The 25,667-nt window shown below is 42.5% G+C and overlaps 1 protein-coding gene across 1 annotated transcript in view; it reads left to right on the plus strand.

Annotated features, from left to right (window-relative positions):
* Nucleotides 1-23,403, plus strand: part of tnfrsf21 (tumor necrosis factor receptor superfamily, member 21) — a 64,929-nt gene extending 41,526 nt beyond the window's left edge. The window contains exons 5-6 of the mRNA XM_069886762.1: nt 20,812-21,019; nt 22,437-23,403. Coding sequence (XP_069742863.1) covers nt 20,812-21,019; nt 22,437-22,666 — 438 coding nt within the window. The 3' untranslated portion in view covers nt 22,667-23,403. The remainder of the gene's footprint in view (nt 1-20,811; nt 21,020-22,436) is intronic.
* Nucleotides 23,404-25,667: the final 2,264 nt, after the last annotated feature.

Below are 25,667 nucleotides of genomic sequence, written 5' to 3' on the forward strand. Positions count from 1 at the left end.
TGGACATCAATTTGCATTCCTTTTGCTTATCTGTGTCAATTGTTGTGATTAGTGTTGTGTCTTGGGGATCAACCAGGTTTCAAACATGGAGAGAAGGGGCATTCGTGTAGTATCCTTTTAGAGTCCACCAAAATCTGTTAGCAAGCAGTATGTGGTCAGGTGCCTCTTGCATTCAGATCATGTCTTCTGTGTATATGTTGCCCCTTTTCAAAGCTCTCATTCCTTTCTGCCATTAAAACATCAGTTTCGCTGTTACTGTAAGAGTATTGCTTGCAATTTGTGTGTGTCTTCAGGGCTGGCTGTTGAGATTAGAAATGTAAGATCTTGCAGCAAAGTGATACATGTTGGTACTGACTCAGCATAGCATTACAAAACAAAAACATTGTCAGGGAACCTGTCCATAGGGATGACCATTGAACTTTTTAGGGTTTCATAATTTTTAAAAAAACTTTTTTTTTAAAGCTCTTCCAAAAAGAGGGGTTTCTAGGCTAGTTTATTCTATATGTCATTTGCAAGTTTGATTTTTGAAATGGCCACTTTTTAGTTCAAGATAATCCCTAGTTATTCCTGCAGTAATAAAGAAATGGAATTAAAATTGTTATAAACATTTTGATCTAAAATGCTTATTTGTACCTGTACATGGGATTTGTTAGAAATAAAAGCTGGAAATTGAGATTGCAAGATCAATTCACGTCACAATCACAGGACTTGATCTTTCACATGAGCCAAGTCTTGCAATAGAATTCAAGCTTACCCTTTTCATACCCTGGCATCTGTTCTGAGGAGTTTCTCTTTAGCTTAGCTTCTTTTAAATTGACAGCTTCTTGTCATGAATGTTTTTCTTTTTCCAGTCCATATCCTTGGTTTATTTTTCATCGAACCATCCAATTAGCCCATCAATTGTTTTAGTGGGTGTCTATTCAAAACACCAAGATGCTGATCAAGATCTTTTTTTCTGTAGGAAGATCTATTAATAAAGATTGCAGTAGAATGATCTCACATCAGCAATATGATTTTTCAATGGCACCGATTTGATAAAGTTTTCATAACAAGAAGACTTTTATCCATAAAGTTTAGAATTGAAGATGATTTTTCCAAAGCTTCTAGTATCAAAAATCAATGCAGGTGGTGCAGTTGGAGTAGCGGGTGCAGTACAGTTGGCATAATGGTTAGCGCAATGTTGTTACAGTGCCAGCGATCAGGGCTAGGGTTCGAATCCTGCACTGTCTGGTGGGAGTTTGTACATTGTGTGGGTTTTCCCTGGAGGCTCTGGTTTCCTCCCATCTTTTTTAAAAACAAAATACTGGGGATTGTAGGTCAATTGGGTGGCATAGACTCATGGGCCGAAACGGCCTGTTACTGTGCTGTTTGTCAAATTTTTTTTTAATAGAAAGCAGATAAGTAGCTGTGCAAACACATTGCTTTCAATTTCCTGTTGATGCCTGAACTATGCAGTATAATTTTTACTGAAAAACAAACCATTTTGTGTATTGGGCAATTTGAATTGGGCTTTCTGGCTTTTCAAAGGGAGAAAGGGGAAAATTATAAGAATTGATCTTGTCCAATCACAATTTCTAGCTCTTATTTCTACCAAAGGTTTATCCCATATACAGGTAAAATAACCATTTTAAGATCAAATTGTTTAAAATATAACTTTAATGCCATGTCTTTATTATTGCTGGAATAACTAGGGATGAACAATGAAATCCAGAACCTGCTGAGAGGCAGATCACAGGCATTTAAGTTCGTAGATCCAGATCATTATAGTAGGAGCAGGTATGATCTGCGGAAAGCTATCTCCCAGGCAAAGTGGAGATTCTGGATGAAACTGGGAACAGCAAGGGACACCCGACAGCTGTGGCAGGGCCTAAATGCCACAACCTGTTACAAAACCAAATCCAGAGAAATAGCAGATGGCAAATCTTCACTCCCAGAGGAACTCGATGCCTTCTACGCTTGATTTAACAACAACAGTGAAGAATCACCCCTCCGCACCTTCACGTCCCCCGATGAGCTCATCCTGTCGTACCTGAGGATGGTGTGTGTACTGTGTTTAGGAGAGTGAATCCGAGGAAAGCATCTGGCCCAGATGGAGTAACTGGCTGAGTATTAAAAAATCTGTGCTGACTAACTTACCAAGGTATTCACGGATATCTTCAGTATTTCACTCCAGTAGGCTGTGGTACCCACCTGTTTCAAACAGGAATCAATCCTACTGGTGCCCAAGAAGAGTGTGGTAACCTGTCTTAATGACAATTAACCAGGAGCACTGATATCAGTAGTGAAGTGATTTGAAAGGTGGTGATAAAGCTCCTGTCTGAGCAGTGACATGGATACATTCCAGTTTGCCTATTGCAGTGACGGGTCTATGGTGGATGCCAACTCACTGGCTCCACACAAAGCCCTGGAACAACTGGACAGCGAAGATGCATATATCAGAATGTTCTTTATCAACTGCAGTTTGGCATTTAATTCCATCATCCCCTCAAAACTGATCAGCAAAATTCAAGACTTGGGAGTTAACACCCCTCCAGATGACAATCAGTGAAGATTGGTAAGAACATTTCCTCCACAATCTCCATCAGTACCAGAGCACCACAGAGCTGTGTTCATAACCCCCTGCTTTATTCACTTTATATCGACGACTATGTGGCTTGGTATGACAATAATACCATCTACAAATTAGTTGATGATAGAACAGTAGTGGGTTTTATAAAGCAAGGGGTTGATTCAGCATACAGGATAGAAATTGAAAACTTGGCTGAATGGAGCACCAACAACAACCTTGCACTCAATGTCACTAAAACTAAGGAGCTGATTGTTGACTTCAGGAAGGGAAAGCCAGAGGTATACAATCCAGTGATCATTGGGTGATCAGAGGTGGAGAGGGTGAGTAAATTTAAGTTCTTGGGAGTCACTACCATGCAGGATCTTTCCTGGACCTAATACACCAATGCCATTGTGAAAGAAAGCACATCAGCGCCTCTCCTTCCTCAAGAGTTTGCAGATGTTTGGTATGGCATCCAAAACCCTGGCAAGTTTCTGCAGAGGGGTGGTGGCAAGTTTCTGCAGAGGGGAGGTGGCAAGTTTCTGCAGAGGGGAGGTGGCAAGTTTCTGCAGAGGGGTGGTGGCAAGTTTCTGCAGAGGGGTGGTGGCAAGTTTCTGCAGAGGGGTGGTGGCAAGTTTCTGCAGAGGGGTGGTGGCAAGTTTCTGCAGAGGGGTGGTGGCAAGTTTCTGCAGAGGGGTGGTGGCAAGTTTCTGCAGAGGGGTGGTGGCAAGTTTCTGCAGAGGGGTGGTGGCAAGTTTCTGCAGAGGGGTGGTGGCAAGTTTCTGCAGAGGGGTGGTGGCAAGTTTCTGCAGAGGGGTGGTGGCAAGTTTCTGCAGAGGGGTGGTGGCAAGTTTCTGCAGAGGGGTGGTGGCAAGTTTCTGCAGAGGGGTGGTGGCAAGTTTCTGCAGAGGGGTGGTGGCAAGTTTCTGCAGAGGGGTGGTGGCAAGTTTCTGCAGAGGGGTGGTGGCAAGTTTCTGCAGAGGGGTGGTGGCAAGTTTCTGCAGAGGGGTGGTGGCAAGTTTCTGCAGAGGGGTGGTGGCAAGTTTCTGCAGAGGGGTGGTGGCAAGTTTCTGCAGAGGGGTGGTGGCAAGTTTCTGCAGAGGGGTGGTGGCAAGTTTCTGCAGAGGGGTGGTGGCAAGTTTCTGCAGAGGGGTGGTGGCAAGTTTCTGCAGAGGGGTGGTGGCAAGTTTCTGCAGAGGGGTGGTGGCAAGTTTCTGCAGAGGGGTGGTGGCAAGTTTCTGCAGAGGGGTGGTGGCAAGTTTCTGCAGAGGGGTGGTGGCAAGTTTCTGCAGAGGGGTGGTGGCAAGTTTCTGCAGAGGGGTGGTGGCAAGTTTCTGCAGAGGGGTGGTGGCAAGTTTCTGCAGAGGGGTGGTGGCAAGTTTCTGCAGAGGGGTGGTGGCAAGTTTCTGCAGAGGGGTGGTGGCAAGTTTCTGCAGAGGGGTGGTGGCAAGTTTCTGCAGAGGGGTGGTGGCAAGTTTCTGCAGAGGGGTGGTGGCAAGTTTCTGCAGAGGGGTGGTGGCAAGTTTCTGCAGAGGGGTGGTGGCAAGTTTCTGCAGAGGGGTGGTGGCAAGTTTCTGCAGAGGGGTGGTGGCAAGTTTCTGCAGAGGGGTGGTGGCAAGTTTCTGCAGAGGGGTGGTGGCAAGTTTCTGCAGAGGGGTGGTGGCAAGTTTCTGCAGAGGGGTGGTGGCAAGTTTCTGCAGAGGGGTGGTGGCAAGTTTCTGCAGAGGGGTGGTGGCAAGTTTCTGCAGAGGGGTGGTGGCAAGTTTCTGCAGAGGGGTGGTGGCAAGTTTCTGCAGAGGGGTGGTGGCAAGTTTCTGCAGAGGGGTGGTGGCAAGTTTCTGCAGAGGGGTGGTGGCAAGTTTCTGCAGAGGGGTGGTGGCAAGTTTCTGCAGAGGGGTGGTGGCAAGTTTCTGCAGAGGGGTGGTGGCAAGTTTCTGCAGAGGGGTGGTGGCAAGTTTCTGCAGAGGGGTGGTGGCAAGTTTCTGCAGAGGGGTGGTGGCAAGTTTCTGCAGAGGGGTGGTGGCAAGTTTCTGCAGAGGGGTGGTGGCAAGTTTCTGCAGAGGGGTGGTGGCAAGTTTCTGCAGAGGGGTGGTGGCAAGTTTCTGCAGAGGGGTGGTGGCAAGTTTCTGCAGAGGGGTGGTGGCAAGTTTCTGCAGAGGGGTGGTGGCAAGTGTGCTGATTGGCTGCATCGCTGTCTAGTATGGGGACACCAATTCCTCTGACTGCAAAGCCCTCCCAAAAGTAGAGGACACAGCCCAGGCAAAACCCTTCCCACTATTGAGAACGTCGACAGGGACTGCTGCTCCCATCAGGAAAGAGGTCTAGGTGCCACAAGACTTGCACCACCAGGTTCAGGAACAGCTGCTACCCCTCCACCATCAGACTCAACAACAAATTCAATCAGAGATGTGTTTAAGGACTTAGTTGTCAACTTTTTAAAAATTTTCTGTGTATTGAACAATCAATTTGTCTACAATTATTATCTGTTTACAGTCTATTCATTTATACTGTGTAGTTTTTTTTACATTACCAATTAGTGATAATTTTTCACGCCTGCAGGAAAAAGAATCTCAGAATTGTATGTGATGTCGTGTATGTATGAAAAAATCTGATTTCTGTTGCTCCTGAGAACCACTGGGTTGACATGTTGGTAGGAAAGTAAATTTGCAATCCAAATTTTAAACGTTAGACTTGACTACCATCTAGGATAGTGGTTTCCAAACATTTTGGGTCTGGCGCCCCCACTGACCTCCAGGTCTCATCCTGAGTGCCCCACCACGTGGGTGTGGCTAGTGTCGATGCTGAGCATGGGGTGGGGGGGGCGGTTGGTGGCGGCACAGAGTGGGGTGTTGGTTGCACTGAGTGGCAGGGGTAGTGACATCAGGACAACATGGCAGCCACCAAGACCAGCTTTCACAAGAACATCTTGTCGCTGTTTATTTTGCTCACTACTGCTACCTCAAATCTGGCCAGAAAATTACTGCACTGACTTCTTCATTAAACTTTGCAGCAAACTGAGTAATGAAAATACGGAAGTTTGGAATGGCCCTTATTTTCTCACTGCCCCCTTGAATCTTTTCACTGGCCACAGGGGGGCAGCAGTGCCAATTTGGGAATCACTAATGTAGGACAGCTCCACTACAAGGCAGCAATGTAGGAAAAAGCGAGGTGCTGGAATTTATTTTGGCTTCTCTTAATCTTTCACTGGGGCATGTACTGTTGCAGAATCTTCGTATATGCACATCTGCACTGCAAATAAATTTAAACTCAAAAGAAACAGGAATAGGGTTTTTGAGCCTGCTTCAGCAATCACTAAGTTCATGGCTGATCTACTGCCTTCACTCTATTTTGTGCAGTATCGGCACTGCCATATCCCTTAATATCCAGAAATCTATCACTCTCTCTTGAATGATTTCAGTGTCCGAGTCCATAGAGCCCTTGGGGGTGGAGATTGACCAACCCTGCAAGAACACTTTCTCACCATTAGTCTTTTATGCAATCTGTAATAAATGTGGTAATTGTATCCCTGGGTGGATTCTGACAGTATTATCTTTGTCTTCTTTCTTTCTTCTTTGGCTTGGCTTCGCGGACGAAGATTTATGGAGGGGTAATGTCCATGTCAGCTGCAGGCTCATTTGTGGCTGACAAGTCCGATGCGGGACAGGCAGACGCGGTTGCAGGGGAAAATTGGTTGGTTGGGGTTTTTCCTCCTTTGTCTTTTGTCAGTGAGGTGGGCTCTGCGGTCTTCTTCAAAGGAGGTTGCTGCCCGCCGAACTGAGGCGCCAAGATGCACGGTTTGAGGCGATATCAGCCCACTGGCGGTGGTCAATGTGGCAGGGACCAAGAGATTTCTTTAGGCAGTCCTTGTACCTCTTCTTTGGTGCACCTCTGTCACGGTGGTCAGTGGAGAGCTCGCCATATGACACAATCTTGGGAAGGCGATGGTCCTCCATTCTGGAGATGTGACATACCCAGTGCAGTTGGATCTTCAGCAGCGTGGATTCGATGCTGTCGGCCTCTGCCATCTCGAGTACTTCGATGTTAGGGATGAAGTCGCTCCAATGAATGTTGAGGATGGAGCGGAGACAACGCTGGTGGAAGCGTTCTAGGAGCCGTAGGTGATGCCGGTAGAGGACCCATGATTCGGAGCCGAACAGGAGTGTGGGTATGATAACGGCTCTGTATACGCTAATCTTTGTGAGGTTTTTCAGTTGGTTGTTTTTCCAGACTCTTTTTGTGTAGTCTTCCAAAGGCGCTATTTGCCTTGGCGAGTCTGTTGTCTATCTCGTTGTCGATCCTTGTATCTGATGAAATGGTGCAGCCGAGATAGGTAAACTGGTTGACCGTTTTGAGTTTTGTGTGCCCGATGGAGATGTGGGGGTCTGGTAGTCATGGTGGGGAGCTGGCTGATGGAGGACCTCAGTTTTCTTCAGGCTGACTTCCAGGCCAAACATTTTGCCAGTTTCTGCAAAACAGGACGTCAAGCGCTGAAGAGCTGGCTCTGAATGGGCAACTAAAGCGGCATCATCTGCAAAGAGTAGTTCACGGACAAGTTGCTCTTGTGTCTTGGTGTGAGCTTGCAGGCGCCTCAGATTGAAGAGACTGCCATCCGTGCGGTACCGGATGTAAACAGCGTCTTCATTGTTGAGGTCTTTCATGGCTTGTTTCAGCATCATGCTGAAGAAGATTGAAAAGAGGGTTGGTGCGAGAATGGAGCCTTGCTTCACGCCATTGTTAATGGAAAAGGGTTCAGAGAGCTCATTGCTGTATCTGACCCGACCTTGTTGGTTTTGGTGTTGGTTTTTTAAGGTCGGACAGTATTATATCATCACATTAAATAGCATCATTGTCCAATGTGAGCGACTGTTGTCAAGAGCACGTTGATAAATTTGTATTATAAATTGTATGGGTTTCCATTACTTGATTCAGGATGATTATATAAAATAACATCCTCTTCGTGTGCTTTAAGAAGGCAAAGTTTAAGCATTAATTTGCTCAAAATCGAACTGACTGCTGCTCTTTAATCTAGGAGGGGTGAATTATTTTCTGAGCGAAGATTGGATAGGCTTGACTTGGAATCACTCAAGTTTTGATGATATGTCACTAATGCACAATCCTTGGCAATCTTAACAGGGTGAATATGGAGAGGCTACTTCATTTGTGCAAGAATCATGAACTGGTAGTTTTTTTTTAAATAAGGGGCCTCCAATTTTGAGGAGGTATTTTTTCTCCTAGAAGGCCATGCCTTTGGAACTTTTTTTCTCAAAGGTTGATTGAAGTTGAATAGCAAGGTGAAATGTTACCATGGATAAATGAGAATATAGAATTGAGATTGTGATCAAGTGATCAAGTCTGCCAAGATGGCAGAGCAATCTTGATGGCCCAAGTGGTCTCCTTTTCCTGATTTTACTCTATAACTTCATTGAGCTTATCACTTTATCCATTTGATCATTGAATCTATTACTTTCTTGATTGTGCCTTAGTTAAAAGTTGTGACCCTTGATATGATTAGTGATTACATCTAGTAGTTATTTCCTTTTTCATACAAATACCTTGAAAAGAGGATATGGGAGTTCTGTTGGGAAATTTTGCTCATGAATTGAAATGTTATGATTTTTAGCAAATTAAAAGATTTATTTTTTCTGGTATCCCAGTATTGTTTTATCACCAACTTCTGAGGTGATTGCGCACCTAATTTTAAATTATGGTTTTCCTACTCAGTTGGAATCTAATAAATTAATGATTTTAGATCTGTTTTTCTATATTGCTGTTTGTTGACTTGATTGCTGGGTTTTTTTTAATCGTCTGACTCCTTATGGAAATAAGATTCACAGATTATTTTAAAGAACTTTTTGATTAATTTGTGAGAAACATTGTAGATTTTTTTTAGGTGCAAGATCTTCAGCATTGAAAATAATCGTAAGCTGTTCTTTGTTTCAAAACTGTAAAATGTGCAGACTTTAATGACACTTGAAGGAAATGATGCCCATCTGCTGTGTTCTCAAATAATGAGCTTAATTACAAATCGTGCATATATTACAGGCAAAATGAATTTGTGCACTTCTGAATAAGTGGATTTAATGTAATCTTGTGATATTTTTCTTGTGAAATGCAGCTAGTTATGCAACACTGTGATAAATGACTTGTATTGTCTGCCGAACACAATTGGGTCCTTGGCATTGAGGCTACTTAAAATGATTTGGAATGAACAACCAGCAGTCATTTATCAGGCTTTATGACAGTCAAGTGGTACTTGATGCATTACATTTCCTTCTACGGTGCTTTTAACGTAATGCTACATAAAAGGTTGAGCCGATGAAATTAAAATTAATTTGAATCACGAGTGCTGTTCAAAGCCTTGCTTAAATCTTTTCTGTTTGTTGTACACTGATGCTTTCTCACCCTTTTTTCCTGATATGAATAAACAAGTTAAATAATTCAGATAATCCAATCCCTTCCAGAAAAATGACATTTGTAAGAAACTATCACATGATAGGTTTAAATTCGTAATGGGATTTTGAAAATCCTCTTGTACTGTAATGCTTTTTCCATAATCGCTCATCTTTAAAACAGAACTGATTTTGAATTTTGTTTATAGAATAAGGAGAACTTCTCTGAAATGAAGTGGGGCGGGGGAAGAATGGGGAGAAGAGATGGTATGCTGTAGCTGTACTATTATCCCAATGCAACAAATTTGAATCTAAAGGCCCTTTCACACTTGCATCCCACTAAATTAGCTATTCAGTGTCCTAGGATTGGAATGGTGGTTTGGTTTTTCGCACTTGACAACTCCTAACTGGAACACTGATTGTTTTTCACACTTGCAAGGTGCCATCCCCAGGGTTAGGACTGTTCTACCTTCTGGTGACATTGAGGCATCGAGTGATGGCGGACATCCCTAAATCCTGACAAAGTATTATGATCTTGTATTTGAACAAAATTAATCATGCCTAATTATAACATAATTAAGCTTTATGTACAGCACAGTATGAGCCCTTCAGCTGACCTAAGGGACAATGGGAATGTGCGAGCAATAAATAGCAATAGTGGACAAATTTTAAACAGGATGGGAAAGTTGGTAGCACTATTGCATCCAATTTATAAATACCGTGGGGGGGGGGGGGGGGGCGGGGAGGCAGTGGCGGACTTGCCCTCCTAGAATTCCATGCGGTAGAGAAAGTGCTATATGCCTGGCTACATGCACGGAGCATTCATGGAGGGGTTTTTCTGCTGCATGGCATTCTGGGAAGTCAGGTCCACCATTGCTTTTTCTCATGGTCTTTATAAATTGTGCATATAGCGCTACCAATTTTCCCATGCTATTTAAAAGTTGTCAGCTATTGTTAATTATTCTATCACTTTCTCTCATTCTTACTGTGACTTTCCCACAGCAAAGTTTATACCTTTATTTTAATCTTTTTCCTTTCATGTTCCTGCACATGTAAAAACTTGGCTCATTTCAATCCCACAGTGCATTTACCAGTTTCACACTTGCCTGATTGCATTGCTGGCATCTGCAAATATTGGGGATTGTACTCAATCAAGGACATCAATCCCCGGCATAAGATGATATCATCTGATGCTGGCATTGAGCTGATTTTGCTTTCACACTAGACACCTTAAAGGCCGTTTAGTGGTTAATTCCTGGGATCACTTGCAAGTCTGAAAAAGGGGCTACACTTTCACTCGAGTTCTGAAGCATGCAATATTCCTTTGCATCACTGTGACAATTGGTGTAAAGTTAGTGTAGTCAAAACAAATAAATTTTGAAAGGGGTTGTGAAACATGTTTTGAGTGTAATTTTTTGAAAACCAGCTCCAGCTTTTTGGGAATAATTTATAGGTATGAAATGTATTTTTAATTATTTCATTTTGATAGAATTATACATCCTAGAAACAGGCTCTGTCCAACATATCCATGCCACCCATTGCAGTTACCTACACTGGTCTGATTTAGAAGTTGGTATGTAGCCTTCTGTCCCTTGGCAATTCAAGTACTTATCCAGATATTTAAACATTGAGTCTCTGTTCTCATTGCTCATTCAGGCAGTACATTCCAGATAGTAACTAAACACTGAATTTAAGACTTCTACACATCTCTTCCAACTTTCTTACTCCTTTGTCCTCCAGTTCTGGACACTTCTGCCATCCACCCTATTTAGCCCCTCACAACTTAGCATGCCTTTGTCCGTATCCCCCCCCCACACACTCCTCCACTCCAGCTTCTCTGTGAGATTTGACTTTGGCCGAGGGAAGGAAAATAACTTTGTAGTTTTAGAACCTGTTTAATTCAATTGTTAGTGAGCTTTGGAAATAAAACAATGAGTGAATAATATGGAGAAGCTCAGCAGGTCAAGCAGTGTCCTTTATGTTAGCAAAGACAAAAGCACCTAACTGACATTCCAGGCTTGAATCTTTCTTCAAGGTATGGGGAAATGTTAGCAGGTGTCCAAACATGAGTGGGGAGGAGAGGTGGTCACTAAGGCAAGAGAAGGGAGGGAGGGTCTTCCTCCAAATCATAGAGGTAGCCATGGGTACCTGCATGAGTCCCAGCTATGCCTGCTTGTTTGTGGGCTTTGTGGAGCAATCCATGCTGCAAGCCTACACAGGCCAGACCGTTCAAGAGCTCCTCTGGTATATCAATGACTACACCAGGGCTGCCTCATATACCCACGATGAACTTGTCAACTTCATTCACTTCGCAGCCAACTTCCACCCCAATCTCAAACTCGACTGGTTCATCTCTGACAATGCTCTCCCCTTTCTGGATCTCTGTCTCCATATTGAGAGACCAGCTTTCCACTGACATATATTACAAACCCACCAACTCCCACAACTACCTTGACTACACTTCCTCATGTGCTGTCCGCTGCAAGGATTCTATTTCTTTCGCTCAATTTTATATCTGTTCTCAAGATAAGGTCTTCCGGTCCAGATCATCCAAAATGTCTGCCTTCTTCCACAAACGTGGCTTTCCCTCCACCACCAACAGCCCTCATGTGCATCTCCTCCATTTCCCTCTCCTCCTTACTGACCACCCCTCCAGCGCCTGCATCTAACATATTATCCTCTGGGATTTCCAGCACTTACAACAGGATCTCACCACTAGATGCATCTTCCCCTCTCGTACCTTCTGCCTTCTGTAGGGACTGCATCCTCCATGACTCCCTTGTGCACTCATCCCTCCCCACCGATTGTCTCCTGGCACCTTCCCCTGTGGCCGCAGGAGGTGCCACACTTCCTCCCTCACCTTGGTCAGGGGCCCAAACACCCATTTCAAGTGAGGCAATGCTTGTACATCCTCAGGATTGATTTACTGCATCTGGTACTCCCTTTGTGACTTTCTCTACATCAGAGAGACTGGGCACAAACTGGGAGATCACTTCGCTGAGCACCTTTGTTCTCTCCACACCATTGACAGAGACATCTCAGTTGCCAACCATTTCAGTTTTGTGTCACACTCCCACACTCACATGTCTTATCATGGGCTTATGTACTGTCCCACCTAGATCAGCCGCAAATTGGAGGAACAACAACTGATATGTTCCATCTGGACTCTCTTCAGCCAGATGGCATTTTATGGTTTCTGCTAACCTGCTCTCCCCTACCCCTTCCCTTTTCTTCCCTTCACCCAGCCATCAGTCCTCCCGTTGATCTCTACTGTCCCCTCCCTCCCTTCTCCACCTATCACCTCCTGCTTTTGTGACCACCCCTTGCCCTTTTATTTGAATGTCAAGCCCGAAATGTCGGTGATGTACTTTTACCTTTGCTACATAAAGGGTACTGTTTGACCTGCTGAGTTTCTCCAGTTTTGTATTTCTATTTCAACCACGGCATCTGGAGGTTTTTGTGTTTTATTGGTGAATAACATGGAATAGGCTAGTTTTGTTTATCCTGAAATAGAGTGGATCCTGACACAGGAATACAATGCCCATAAGGGTTGTCACTAGGATAAACAGTAGGAATATTTTTTACATGAGTGTGTCCAAAACAAAAGGACATGGGTCCAACCACATTAAGGACTGGACTTCCTCTGAAGTTTGAGGAAATTCAGTATGTGCCCACTGTCTCTTGCCAAGTTTTACCAATGCATTGTAGAAAGTATTTTTTCCAGCACAGGAGCTTGGTCTAGCAGCTGCTCTGCCCAAAAATCCCAAACTGAAGAGCATTGGGAGCACAGCTCAGGCCATCGTGCAAACCAACCAGAAGGCTGGGGTGGGGATAAAGGATGAGGGAAGATAAAATTGTGATGGACATGTATGCTGAAAGTTGCGGTGATTGTTTCTTCATGGAGAAACAATCGGTAAGGCACAGGTTTAGGATGGTTTGGAGGGGAACTGAGTAATACCTTTATTTTTCCAAAATGTACTTATTGAGTATCAAAAACCATTTGGTACCCCTTATACAGATGTATATTGTGCTCCTATTTTCTTTTAGAACAGAAAAACCAACACCTATATGAACAAGAGTTCACATAGACCCTTAGATACATGCCTGCCCCCTGCCCTCAAACTCTGACCATCTTGGCACCTTTGACAATATCATTGCTATATTACCAATTGTACTGGTAGAACTCTGTTAGTCACTTACTCCTAATTCAGAGCAAAGGGTTGCCATTTATATACAAATTTTCTGGTGGACCTTCTTAATGTGTATTTAATTTACTGATATCCTTAATCCATTGTGTAAAAGAAGAACCTCAACCAGACTTGCAGTTTAACAAGAATAGACGAATGGCTGATAAGGGATGTAAATTCTATCACATCTTTCTGCAGAAAATTGAAGAAATTGTCGGTGATTCCAAAATTGTAGACAATGGGCAGGATTGCAAATTGACTTTAAATATTTCAGTGCACTGAAGACTCTGCTCCAGAATCCTTGTACTTTTTGGTACTGATAAAATGTGTGACTTGGGTGTCCGAGAACTTTTTCTACTTTAAGGATGCTTAGAATCTTGAAAGCTTGGCCTGCATGGGTGGTGGAGGCAGGTATTCTGACTATATAACCATATAACAGTTTATGGCATGGAAACAGGCCATCTCCGCCCTTCAAGTCCACGCCAGTTCACTCAAACAACTCCGCTAGATCCTCCCTCCTATTCTCCACCCATAACCCTCCAACCCCCTCCTATCCATGTATATATCCAGCCTCCTCTTAAATGAAAGAATTGACTCTGCCTCAACTATTTCCTCCGAAAGATTATTCCATTCAGCCACCACTCACTGAGTGAAGAAGCATCCTCTAATGTTTCTCCTAAAATTTTGCCCCTTTAACCTTAACTGGTGTCCTTGTTTCAACCTCCATGCTCTCAGGGGGAAGAGTCTACTTGAATCAAATCTCCTTTCAACCATCTACATTCCAATGAATAAAGTCCTAACCTTCAATCTTTCTCTGTACTCTAGGTATTGAAAGCCAGGCAACATCCTTGTAAATCTTCTCTGCACCCTCTCCACTTTATCTATATCCTTCCTGTAATTTGGAGACCAGAACTGAACACAATACTCCAAACCTGGCCTCACCAATGCCTTGAACAGTCATAGCATCACTTCCCAGCTCCTATACTCTATGCTATGAAGGATAACATACCAAATACCTTCTTAACCATCCTGTCAACATGGGAATCCATCTTCAAGGAACTCCAAGATCTTTGTTCTTATGCATTTCCTAATGCTCCCCCCCTTTACTATATATGTCCTATTTTGATTATTTTTTTCTGAAATGAAGCACCTCACTTCTCTACACTAAATTCCATCTGCCATCTTTCAGCCAATTTTCCAGACAAACAAAATCCCTCTGTAATCCCTGAAAACCTTCCTCGCTATCCACCACTCCCCCTATTTTCATATCGTCTGCGTATTTACTTACCCAGTTAACTATCCCATCATCCAAATCATTAATAAATTATGAACAACAGGGGACCTACCACTGATCCTTGAGGCATGCTGCTCATCATAGGCTTCCATCCTGACAGACAGTTGTTCACCATGACCCTCTGCTGTCTCTCCTCCAGCCACCTCTGGACCCATCTTACTATTTCTCTATTAATCCCTAGTGACTGAACCTTACTAGCCTTTCATGTGGAACCTTATCAAAAACTTTGCTAAAATCCAGATAGACTACATCAACTGCCCTACCTTCATCCACCTTTCTTGTCACTTCTTCGAAAAACTCAACAAGATTCATCAAACGTGACTTCCCCTTCACAAACCCTTGCTGTGTGCTCCTGATGAATGCCTGCCTGTCCAGATATTTATACACACCATATCTAAGAATACCCTCCATAACTTTCCCTACCACTGATACCACCAAAGTCAAACTTTCAGGCCTATAATTACTTGGCTGACACCTTGTGCCTTTTTTAAATAACGGAACTACATTAGCAACCTTCCAATCCTGTGGCATTGAAAAATCACTGAGAGTGCCTCCGTTATTTGCCCCCTGACCTCCCTTAACGCCCTGGGGGAAATTTCATCAAGACCAGGAGACTTATCCACTTTTACTGACCCTAGAAGCTCCAAAACCCTCTCTTTACTAATCCCTATCTTTTCTATAACTAATTTATTTGCCTCTCTTATCTCACATAGTCTAATGTCCTTTTCCTTCGTGAAGACAGATGAGAAAAAATTGTTTAATATCTCTCGCATCTGATGCAGTTCTTCGCACAGTTCATCGCTCCCATTTTCCAGCAGTTCTATTCTATCCTTAACCCTCCTTTTACTATTCACATAATCTGTAAAAACCTTTAGGATTCACTTTTACCTTATCAGCTATTGACACCTCATACCTTTTTGCCTTTCTAATCTCCTTAAAGTTTTTTCTGCAACCTATCCATTTTTTGCTTCTTAAATTTAGTATATGCCCTCCTCTTATCCCGAACCAACTTCCTAATTTTTCCAGTAAACCACGGTTCCCTTGAACATTTGGCCTTGCCTTTCTATCTGACTGGCACGTAAAGATCCTATACTCTCAATATCTCTTCTTTAAATACCCTCCAAATCTTCTCTACACCCTTTCCAGGAAAAAACATCAGCCCATACAATTTTTTCAAATCCTTCTCATTTCTTCAAATCTGGCCTTTCCCCACTCAAAGACCTTCAACCTCGGACCTTTCCATATTTAAGTTGAAGTTAATGGACCATGATCACTGGATCCAAAGTTCTCACCAACGCATACTTCCGTCACCTGCCCTATTCTGTTCCCTAACAATAGATCTAACACTGCCTCCCCTCTCGTAGGTACCTCAACATACTGCTGTAAAAAGCAATCCTGAACACATTGTACAAGGTTTAAGCCATCCTGTCCTCTCACTGATTGTGCTTCCTAATCAATGTTAGGAAAATTGAAATCCCCAACTATCACAACCCTGTTTCCACTGCTTATCTCAGCTATTTCCCTACAATTTTGCTCTTCCAGTTACCTATCCTCTTTTGGCAGCCTATAGTATACCCCTATATTTGTAGCCTCACCTTTCTTATTTTTTAGTTCAACCCACGATGAGTTCTCTGGTCTATCTTGCCTCAGCACTGCTGTAATATTTTCCCTGACAAGCAACGCTACACCTCCCCCTTGTACCCTGCCAATTCTGTCACATCTAAAGCAGCAAAATCCCGGAATATTTAACTGCCAGTCACAACCTTCCTTCAACCATGTCTCACAAATTGCTATCGCCTCATAACGTCACGTGTCAATCTACACCATTAGTTCAACTACCTTGTTTACCACACTCTTTGCATTGAAATATATGCATCTCCGGCAACTTCCACATTTAACTTTCTGCCTCTCACCCTCTCTACAATTGTTACTATGGCCACTATTTATTACCTGCTGCTGTTCCACCTCCAGATTGTGTGGAAAAAGCCTTTTTTCTTTGCCTAAAGACTCTGTTCTTGCTTTCCTCCCTGACATGAACCCTTGTTCCCAACCTTACTAGTTTAAAGCCCTAGCAAATGCCCCTGCCAGGAGACTGGTACCTCTTGGATTTAGATGTAACCCATCTTTACAGTATAGGTCCCATGTCCCCAAGAAACTGTCCCAGTGGTCCAAGAACTTAAAACTCTATCTTTTACTCCACCCATTCAGCCACACATTCAGTCTCCAACTATCTCTATTTTTTCCCTCACTATTGCACGGCACAAGAAGTAATCCAGAGATTACACCCTTCGTGGTCCTCCTTCTGAGCTCCCTGCCTAACTACTTATATTCATTTTGCAGGACCATTTCTTCCTTCCTCCAATGTCATTGGTACCAACATGAACCACAACCTCAGGCTCTTTCCCTTCCCCCTTTAGGATGTTCTGGACATGTGTAGCCACATCCCTGGCACCAGGGAGGCAAACCACCATCCGGTTTTCTTTATCTTGTCCATAAAAACCAATGTCCGTCCACCTCCCCATCAAGTCCCCTATAACTATCACCCTATTCTTCCTACTACTTCCTTTCTGGACAACAGAGGCTGACCCTACACCTCTGCCTACCTTAGCCTGACTATCCCCTTCCTCAGTACTCAAGGAGGAGTACCAATTTCAGGCTCAGATGCTCTCTCTGGAGCCCAACCTTTTTCTTCCTCCTAACAGTAACCCACTGGCCCTCCTCCCATGGGCCAGATGTGACCACTTGACTATAACTCCTATCTATGACACCTTTGCTCTCCTTGACCAAAGCGAGGTCATCAAGCTGCAGCTCAAGGTCCCTGACTCGGTTCCTTAGACACTGCAGCTCAGCACACTTAGTGCACACGTGAACATCCAGGAGGTTAGAAGACTTCATGACTTCCCACATGTGTCAAAGGGAGCAGAAAACTGCCCTCACACTCATCTCCTTCTCCTTGTACCTTTCCAGAATAAATATAAAAAGATGTATATTCTATTAAATGTGACCATCTTGCCTCAATTCAGATCTGCTCATCCTCAGCCTCTGCTTGCTGAAGCCTCTCAAGCCAAAGCCTTCACAGGGCTACTCCTTGCTGGCCACTCCCTAATACCTTCCCTCCATTTATTGGCCCTTGACCAATTAATCCCTCTTCCTTTCCAAGCTCCTCCTCCTCTCAACAGTCACCCGACCTCCAAATCGTCGCCTCCTCTGACTCCTCGCTCGAAACACATTAGGTATATGTAAACCAAACACACCTTTGAATAGCCATGTCATAGAAAGCTATTTTCAAATGGCTTGGTGAGAATGGATATTTGATTACAGGCATGGATGTTGAGGGCTGAATGACTGGCTATTGCCTGGTCCTCCACAGAGTGGGCTGCCTCAACAACTGTTGTCCAGTAGCACTAACAACTACTGTGATCAAATGCTTTGCTTGGGTAGGTATTATTTCTGGCCATGACCAACCTCTCAAAGGACTGGACCCACTGCAATTTGCTTATTGTCACAGTCACTCCAATGCACACACAATATCATTCGTTCTCCCTCTGATCACCTGGAAAACAGCAACTCCTTCATATGGCAGCTGTGCATCAACTACAGATCAGCTTCCAGCACCATTATTCTCTCAGTTCTGGTCAAGAAGCTCCAAAGCCTGGGCCTCTGCACCCCCATCTGCAACTGGATCCTTGAATTAGAAATGTCTCTTCCTCACTGACAGTCAACAAGGGCCCACTGCTTGACTCCATATACACCTATGATTCCAGTGCTATCTACAAATTTGGTGATGATACCACTGTTGTGGGCAAAATCACAATCAACAATGTGGAAGCATACCGGAAGGAGATAAATCAACCATTTGAGTGGTGTAACACCAATATCCTTGCACTCGACGTTGGCAAAATCAAGGAGGTGATTGTGGACTTCAGGAGGAAGTCTGGAGAAAAACTAACCAGTCCCCATTTGAGGGCTCAGCAGTGGAGAAGGCCAAGATCTTTAAATTTACTGGGTATCAACATATGAGGATCTGTCCTGGAGCCCCATGCTAATACATTCACGAAGAAGGCTTGCCAGCGGATGAAAAGTTTGAGGAGATTCAGTATGTCACCAAACACTCTCAAAACCTACAGGTGTTCTGTGGAGAGCATCTTGGCTGGTTGCATCACTGTCTGGTACAGAGCTGCCAACACTTAGGACAAGAAACAGAGGGTTGTTAACTCAGCCTATGACATCATGAGATGGTGTCTTAAGAAAGCATCCTCTATCCTCAAGAACCCCACCACCCAGGCCATGCCCTCTTCACTCTGCTGCGATCAGGGAAAAATGTCCAAGAGCCTAAAGACAACCACTCAGTGGCACAAGGACAGCTTCCACCCCCCCCCCTCCCCCCACCATCAGATTTCTCAATGAACAATGAAGCACAGACTTTGACCATAGACTCTGCCATACTTTGGATTTTTTCTTGCATTATTTTATTTGTTTTTGAAAGGTGATTTATATAAATGTTTGCACTGTGATTGCGTTACAAAACAACTAATTTTGTGATGTGTTCCTGACAATAAATTCTGACAAATGTTTTAATGGTGTCACAGGTTGTTTCTATTTGAGGATTATGGGTCTCCTCAGGACTGCTGATGGGCTGAAAATATTTTGGTTGTGATTTTTCTTAACTGAATTGTCCCTATTGCAATGACTCACTGGATTCTCTGTTTATTTTCTTTGCCATTATCTGCCATGGGGTTTGTGAACCTGAGAATTAGAGTCATCATTACTTGAGCTGCCTTTTCAGTTTACTGAAGAGTATTATCTGATCAAGCACTACGAGTAACTAAAAACAAGATTATCTGTACTGTACTGTCTTTTTTTTTCCCTGAAGATGAGTCTGAGAACAACATTTAAAGAAGAGTGATAGAAAACAATAGCCAAATACTATTTTGTGACATGTTATATAACCATATAACCATTTACGGAGTGGAAACAGGCCATGTTGGCCTTACGAGTCCGCACCGGTTCACTGATTTTGTGCGCCCTCTTCAGGCAATGATCCCGGTAGATCACGTCAATGGGGGAGGGGGCGAAGGGAGACTCCATTGATCCTCTCTGCCACTCTTTTTGCAAACAAAGTCTGAAACTAATACCATCAGTCCATGTCAATAAATTCTGCTTCTGTTACTTAACTCAGTTCATCAATAAGAAATCTTGGTGTATCAAGAACTTTAGTATTTTACAGTTCAGCTGACCCATATATATTCAGACAGCCTCTTTACAACAAACTTCTCACAGTGATTTAATTTCAGTATGTTTTGAACACCCATTTTCAAAGTAGACCTGGTGTGGGGGGTGGGGTGGAGGAATGCATCATGTTAGACTAATATTGGTCATTTCTACCTGTTATTGACCAGTGCAGCTTCAAATAAAAGAACCCATTCTTTCATGTGAAAGTAAACATTAAACTAATTGGCTATTAAATGCTGATTTATAGTTTCCGAGGTGTGCCATTTTCTATACAAATGAAACTGATTTGTGTTCTAAATTTCTTGTCACAGCTACATTTGGTTCATTTCTGGAATGGCTTTAAACTCATCAGATGCCACATACAACACCATTTCCCCAAAGACGTGGTAATCTTGGAACATCTAGCATTGCTGAAAAAATAAATATTACTTTCTCCTTAATGAAACAATCAATTGGGATTTTCAATTTTTAACTTCAGTTGACTGAAAGCATAGATTTTTAAAAAATAATTTGAGTTTATTTTGAAGAATGTTTCAATTTTATTGCAGATGCTGAGATTTTTGAGGGAAACAACATTTAAAACCAAATTGTTATAGTTTAGCTGATTCTGTGTAGTATTAAAAAAAATCAAATTGTCAGATTTGAGCCATTAAAGAAAGGAAGAGTGAATTTTTGGAAATTTTGTGTGTAGCTTCATTACAGCCTGGGATTGTCTGATCTTGGAAGCTAAGCAGGCTCAGGCCTGGTCCATACTCAGAGGGGAGTCAGCCTAGGAACACCAGGTGTTGTAGGTTTCTGTGAAGGGCGCTGGATAAAGTGGTGACTCTCTGTCTACCTTGAGGTAGACAAAAATTAAAGAATTTTATGTATGTTACATTCTAAATGTACTATCACACGACAATAATGGAACCTTTACATTTAAAGTGGAATTGGCAGAATGTAGCACAATGTCATGCAAGAGGGAAAAATCCATGAACATACAAGTTCTGACAAGCAGAAACTTGATTGACTATTGTGAAATTGTAACTTGTGTCTTTAGTGCAATAGTTTAGCATGTGTGATGCAAGTGCAGTACTTTGGGTTTGCAGTGTGCACGAGCTCAGAATTTATTTTTTGCTTGAACAACTTCATTCATTAAACACCTATGCTTTTCTTCCCCAGCTGGATGTTGAGAAAGTTGTTCTATCGCCCAACTGCAAAAATGGTATGACTCCTAATCAAACTATTGCCAATACAACTGTTGAGCCACCTTCAGCTGACAAGACAAAAGTCTTTTTTGTTGATGAATCAGAACCTCTCCTTCGCTGTGACTCGACTTCAAGTACTTCATCTTCAGTTCTGAGTAGAACTGGATCCTTCATTTCCAAAGGTAAACAATGGAATTTGATTCCTTTGAAAAATTTAGTCCTATACTTAGTTTACATTGGTTTTAAAATGGAAAATGGGTTTCCTACTTTTTCATGTGCATTATTTTTTTGAATTGTTTGGAATATGTACTGGGATACTCTGAAAAGCTTAGGTTTGTATGCCACGCAACTCCCAAAACCTTCCCACGATCCAGTGCAATTTAAATTATGCTGATCAGATTGGTTTCTCACCCTGGCACCAAAACCTAAGCCGTTGTGGAGACTGATCTGAGCCTATAACTGAGCCTGTGCCACGCCCCCTCACTGAACCAACAAGCACCACACCAATGTGCAGTCGGAGCCTAGCTCTGTACCCTGCTCCTTCAGCCTGTTGCACTTATTTTCTTCTAGTGGCTCTGGAAATACTGTATTCTGTTTCATTTAAACTTGCAATTAAAAATTGCATGCAATTTATCATAAATATTTGTCCTGAAAAGAAACTTAACAGCCCCAGTTTGTTACTTCAAATGCTTTATTGTTGAGATATTTTCCAAAATTACTGAATGTTGAGGCTGTTTCTGTTGGTATAGCTTTGTCTTTGTGGACATGTATTTCTACTAGTTTGGATAAGAGTCAAAGTGACCACAGCTTGTTATTCCTCTGTTTTGTCACTTGATTTTATTTTAAAGTAGAAATATTTATCGCTTTGGACTCTGTTCCAGTTTTATGGGACATTTTATACCCAACTGCCAGCTGGTTCATACTGTAAAGGTTCCATGGACACAGTCTGGAATATATATTATAAAAGGTTGAAAGTGGCTGGAGTCCAGAGGGATAAGAATGAATCCCTAATAGTCAAAATTCTAAATAAAACTATTAACTGAACCTTGGCCTCTGTTGGTAAAGAAACTACTTAAGGACCGAGAGTCAAAGTGATTTCTAAACTTTGAAAATACCCCATTTAAACGCAGAATAACTACAGTTCCTTTGGGTTCTGGTGAAATAACCTCTATCTGAGATGTTCATTATCTCTCTCTCCATAGATGTGAACAGAATAAGCACAACCCTTTTTGTTTCAATTCATCTTAACAATATCGAAGAACCAATTTACTACATATCCAGTACTAGGGATGAGACAAAGGCAAGCTCTATCTGGTGGCTACACCTAGAAAGTCAGGCCACACAAAATTTGGACAGCCAAATATTACGTCTCCAACCTTTTGCCTGTACTCAAACACATTGTAGAATACTATTTGTTGGTGAAATATTGAACACAAGTCTATAGATTACCAATGACACTAGAATAGATCCTTTTGGGGTAACAGGAAATGTGGGGAGTGGTTCAAACCCTGTATATCATATTTCTGCTTGTATCCTTTTTGCATGGCTGTATTAAAATATTCAAATAGTCCTAAAATATCTTTTCCTTCATAACTGCAGAGAAGAAAGACACCATCTTACGACAGGTACGATTAGATCCTTGTGACCTGCAGCCTATTTTTGACGACCTGCTTCATATTCTTAACCAAGAGGAGCTCAGAGTGATAGAAGAAATACCCCATGCAGAGGACAAACTGGACAAGCTCTTTGAGATTGCAGGAGGCAAGAGTCAGGATGCCAGCCAAAAACTCCTGGACTCTGTTTATAGCCATCTACCTGACCTCCTCTGATCTCGTGTAGCATTGCACATGATTAGTTATATTTGTGGATGGTGGTAAAGGCCATTGAATGCCGGTCATCTAAAATAAAACTTGAACTTACTCAAGTTGTTTGGGGCAAATAGTTCAAAGCGGTGATGTTCTTTGGTCATTCACTTTGATCTCTGGAATTGGAAGTTGCTTCCATTGAATCGAGCATGGCATCCACCTGGCATGCAGAACCCAGAAACTTAGTGAACCTTTCATTGCTTTGTTTTTCATTAATTGAAACAGCATTCCTAAGCAGATAGTGTGCACTTTTTAATATTCCATTGTATTTAACTAAAATGGGATATTATTCTATACTCGTGCACTAACTTTTAAACAATTCCTCAAGTAAAATAGTGATGTCTTCTATGGAGCTTGCTTTGATTTCATTATACTGTATTTCTTTAAATGTGCTTAGGTCTGGATGTTGAATGTTCTGCTTTTAATGCTTAAAATTATTTTTAATTTTCTCAGTTTAATTGATGTTTGGATTTTTGCTGTTGAAATGGCTGCAGACGTAGCTCTGTTTCCTAAAATCATACATTTGGAGCTTTAATAATGATTGTAGTACTTGAACCAGGCTGTTGTACTTGTTACCTTTCACACTTAATTTCAACAGCTTTCTAAAATGGGAATGAAATGAACATGGATGAAAACTGCTTAGTAGGATGCCACAAGATGATTTTGGGATATTAAATTGTTATAGCTGGTAGGGTACTGTTGGGGGGGGGGGGGTGGGGAGGGGGGGTGGGGGGAAAAGAAACTAATTTGTGGTTCTTTCCAAAAGAGAGAATCTTGACATTGCTTCACCAGTTGGGATGATATAGCTGGTTATATATCGATGTGGACTGGTGCTACACTGCAGATCTTTTAGCAACTTTAGTGGTACTAATATTGTCACAAGCTGCTTGCTACATACAAAAGAAAACTTTTTTAGCAAGCTGGTCAGCAAAGATGGGAAGGATCTGCTTTTTTTGATTTTTTTTAAAGTACTTGGACCAAGTCTGTTATTGGTCCAGGGTGATACTAAATTATTCAGGGTACAAATAATGTGTGTTGATTACTATCTTGTTAAGAATGTGCAACATTTAACTTTACTCACTATATCACTGATGTAATATGGTACATACTAATAAAAGTTCAAACTGCTTTTTTTTTTCAGTGTGTGTTTGGAGTTTTTAAACTAAAGTTCAAAGTTCTGGCTTTCATCCACTTTGTTATTTGAGCTGGCAACTATATTCTTTATGTACACAACAGGATTTGTTTTCATATGAAAGAAAATTAGGCGTGTTTTTTTCCTTTATTTCATTCCAGGCATGGGAAATTGTGGTTCATTCAGTCTCCATTTCTCCTGTACTTTCAATCCCTGATGTGCTTACTGTGTGGTCAGTAATGCAAAGATGTTCTCTTGAGATAGGCTAATTGCAAGGTTTTATTTACCACATTATTCCTGGGGTGGGAGGAGGGCTCTTCTGCAAACAGTCTAACATTATAGTAGAGGGGCAAGAGCATAATTAGTTATGATGGGGTGTGAAATTAATTGGAAAGTCTGCAGATACTGGGGATGTTGTGCAATACACAAAAGTACTTGGTTTTTCAGCATGAGAGCAACATTGTAGGATTAATTCAGATGCCTGATGGTTGTGGGGAAGACTCTTTTGGGCTGTGGTGTGCCATTTTGTACTCTTGAGCCTTTTCCCAACAGGAGGAGGGAGAAGAGCGTATCTGGGATGAGTTGGGTCCTTCAGTACGTTGGCTGCCTTTCCGAGACATCCAGAGATGTGGGGACAGTCCTGGCAAGGGAGGGAAATTTGTGCGATGTTCTGACTAGATGCACTACCATCTGCTGCTTCCGATCTTGAGCAGAGCAGTTCTCGTCCACACTGTGGTGCCTCCAGTGAGTATGCTTTCAATGGATATACCTGTGAGAAGTTGCTGACATATAAGAGGCTCATTACCATCCTTCCTTTTGCTGCCGTATATTTAAAGTATTGGCGTGCTTTCTTGGCTGTTGTGTGTTGCATCAACATGGTTGGTCCAGGTCAGGTCATTGGAAATGTTTGCTGCCATTTGATATGAAGCTGTCTAATCTCTCCATTTCAGTGCCATTGACAAGAGTGTGACCTCTACCCCTTCTGAAATTCATGATCGTTTCCTTTGTCTTGGCATTGAGAGGGAGGTTGTTATCTTGGCACCGACCTATGTGTTCTGCATTCAGTCATATCATTATTTGATCTATGACTGTGGTTTGAAGGTATTTTGCTAGGCAGTTTGGTGTTGGGAAAGACTAGTGGAGGACTGGGTGCGCACCTTTCAGGGGCACAGGTATTGAGTGTGATTATAGAAGTTGCTGCCCATCAACACTGATTTTAGTCTGTTGGACAGGAAGGCAAGGATTCAGCTGTGGGGAAGGGGGGGTTGCTGAGCCAGAGTTTGAGGATGAGTTTGTGAGTCATGGTCTTTTTGAAATGCTTTCTAACTGAAGTGCAAGACTTCAGACTTTCCTACATTTAACTCCATTTGCCTCATTTTTGTCCACCCATTTAATGCAAAATCCAAATACTTTGTTTTTTGTAGTAGCCTTTTCCATCTATTTTCCTGTAATCAACAGACTTGCCCTGGCCCCCACCCCTCATATCTTTAATGCCAGTAGTAAATAATTGTGAGCCTCAAATTCATCCAGCTTGACAAAGTACTGCTCCATCCAATTTGCTTTGATGTGATGGTTAGTTTTCATCCACGTTACAGACTTTTCCTTGGCACTTTGTCATTTTGAGTATTGTGGAATTTCTTTTGAAGGGTCCAAATTTAACTTGGAAGATACCATTTAACTCAGAACTTTTACATGCTTTCAAATCTTCCATCTTGAGGTTAGTGAAGGAGTAGCAACAAGATTGCACGAACCATTGGCAGGTGACCAACTGCATTAGAAACCTTTCTCTGTGGTTTTTTTATTCAACAGAGATGGGGTGATTTCCTAGAAAGC

Source organism: Narcine bancroftii, chromosome 6 (assembly GCF_036971445.1).
Source record: "Narcine bancroftii isolate sNarBan1 chromosome 6, sNarBan1.hap1, whole genome shotgun sequence".
In the NCBI taxonomy this organism is placed as follows: Eukaryota; Metazoa; Chordata; class Chondrichthyes; order Torpediniformes; family Narcinidae; genus Narcine; species Narcine bancroftii.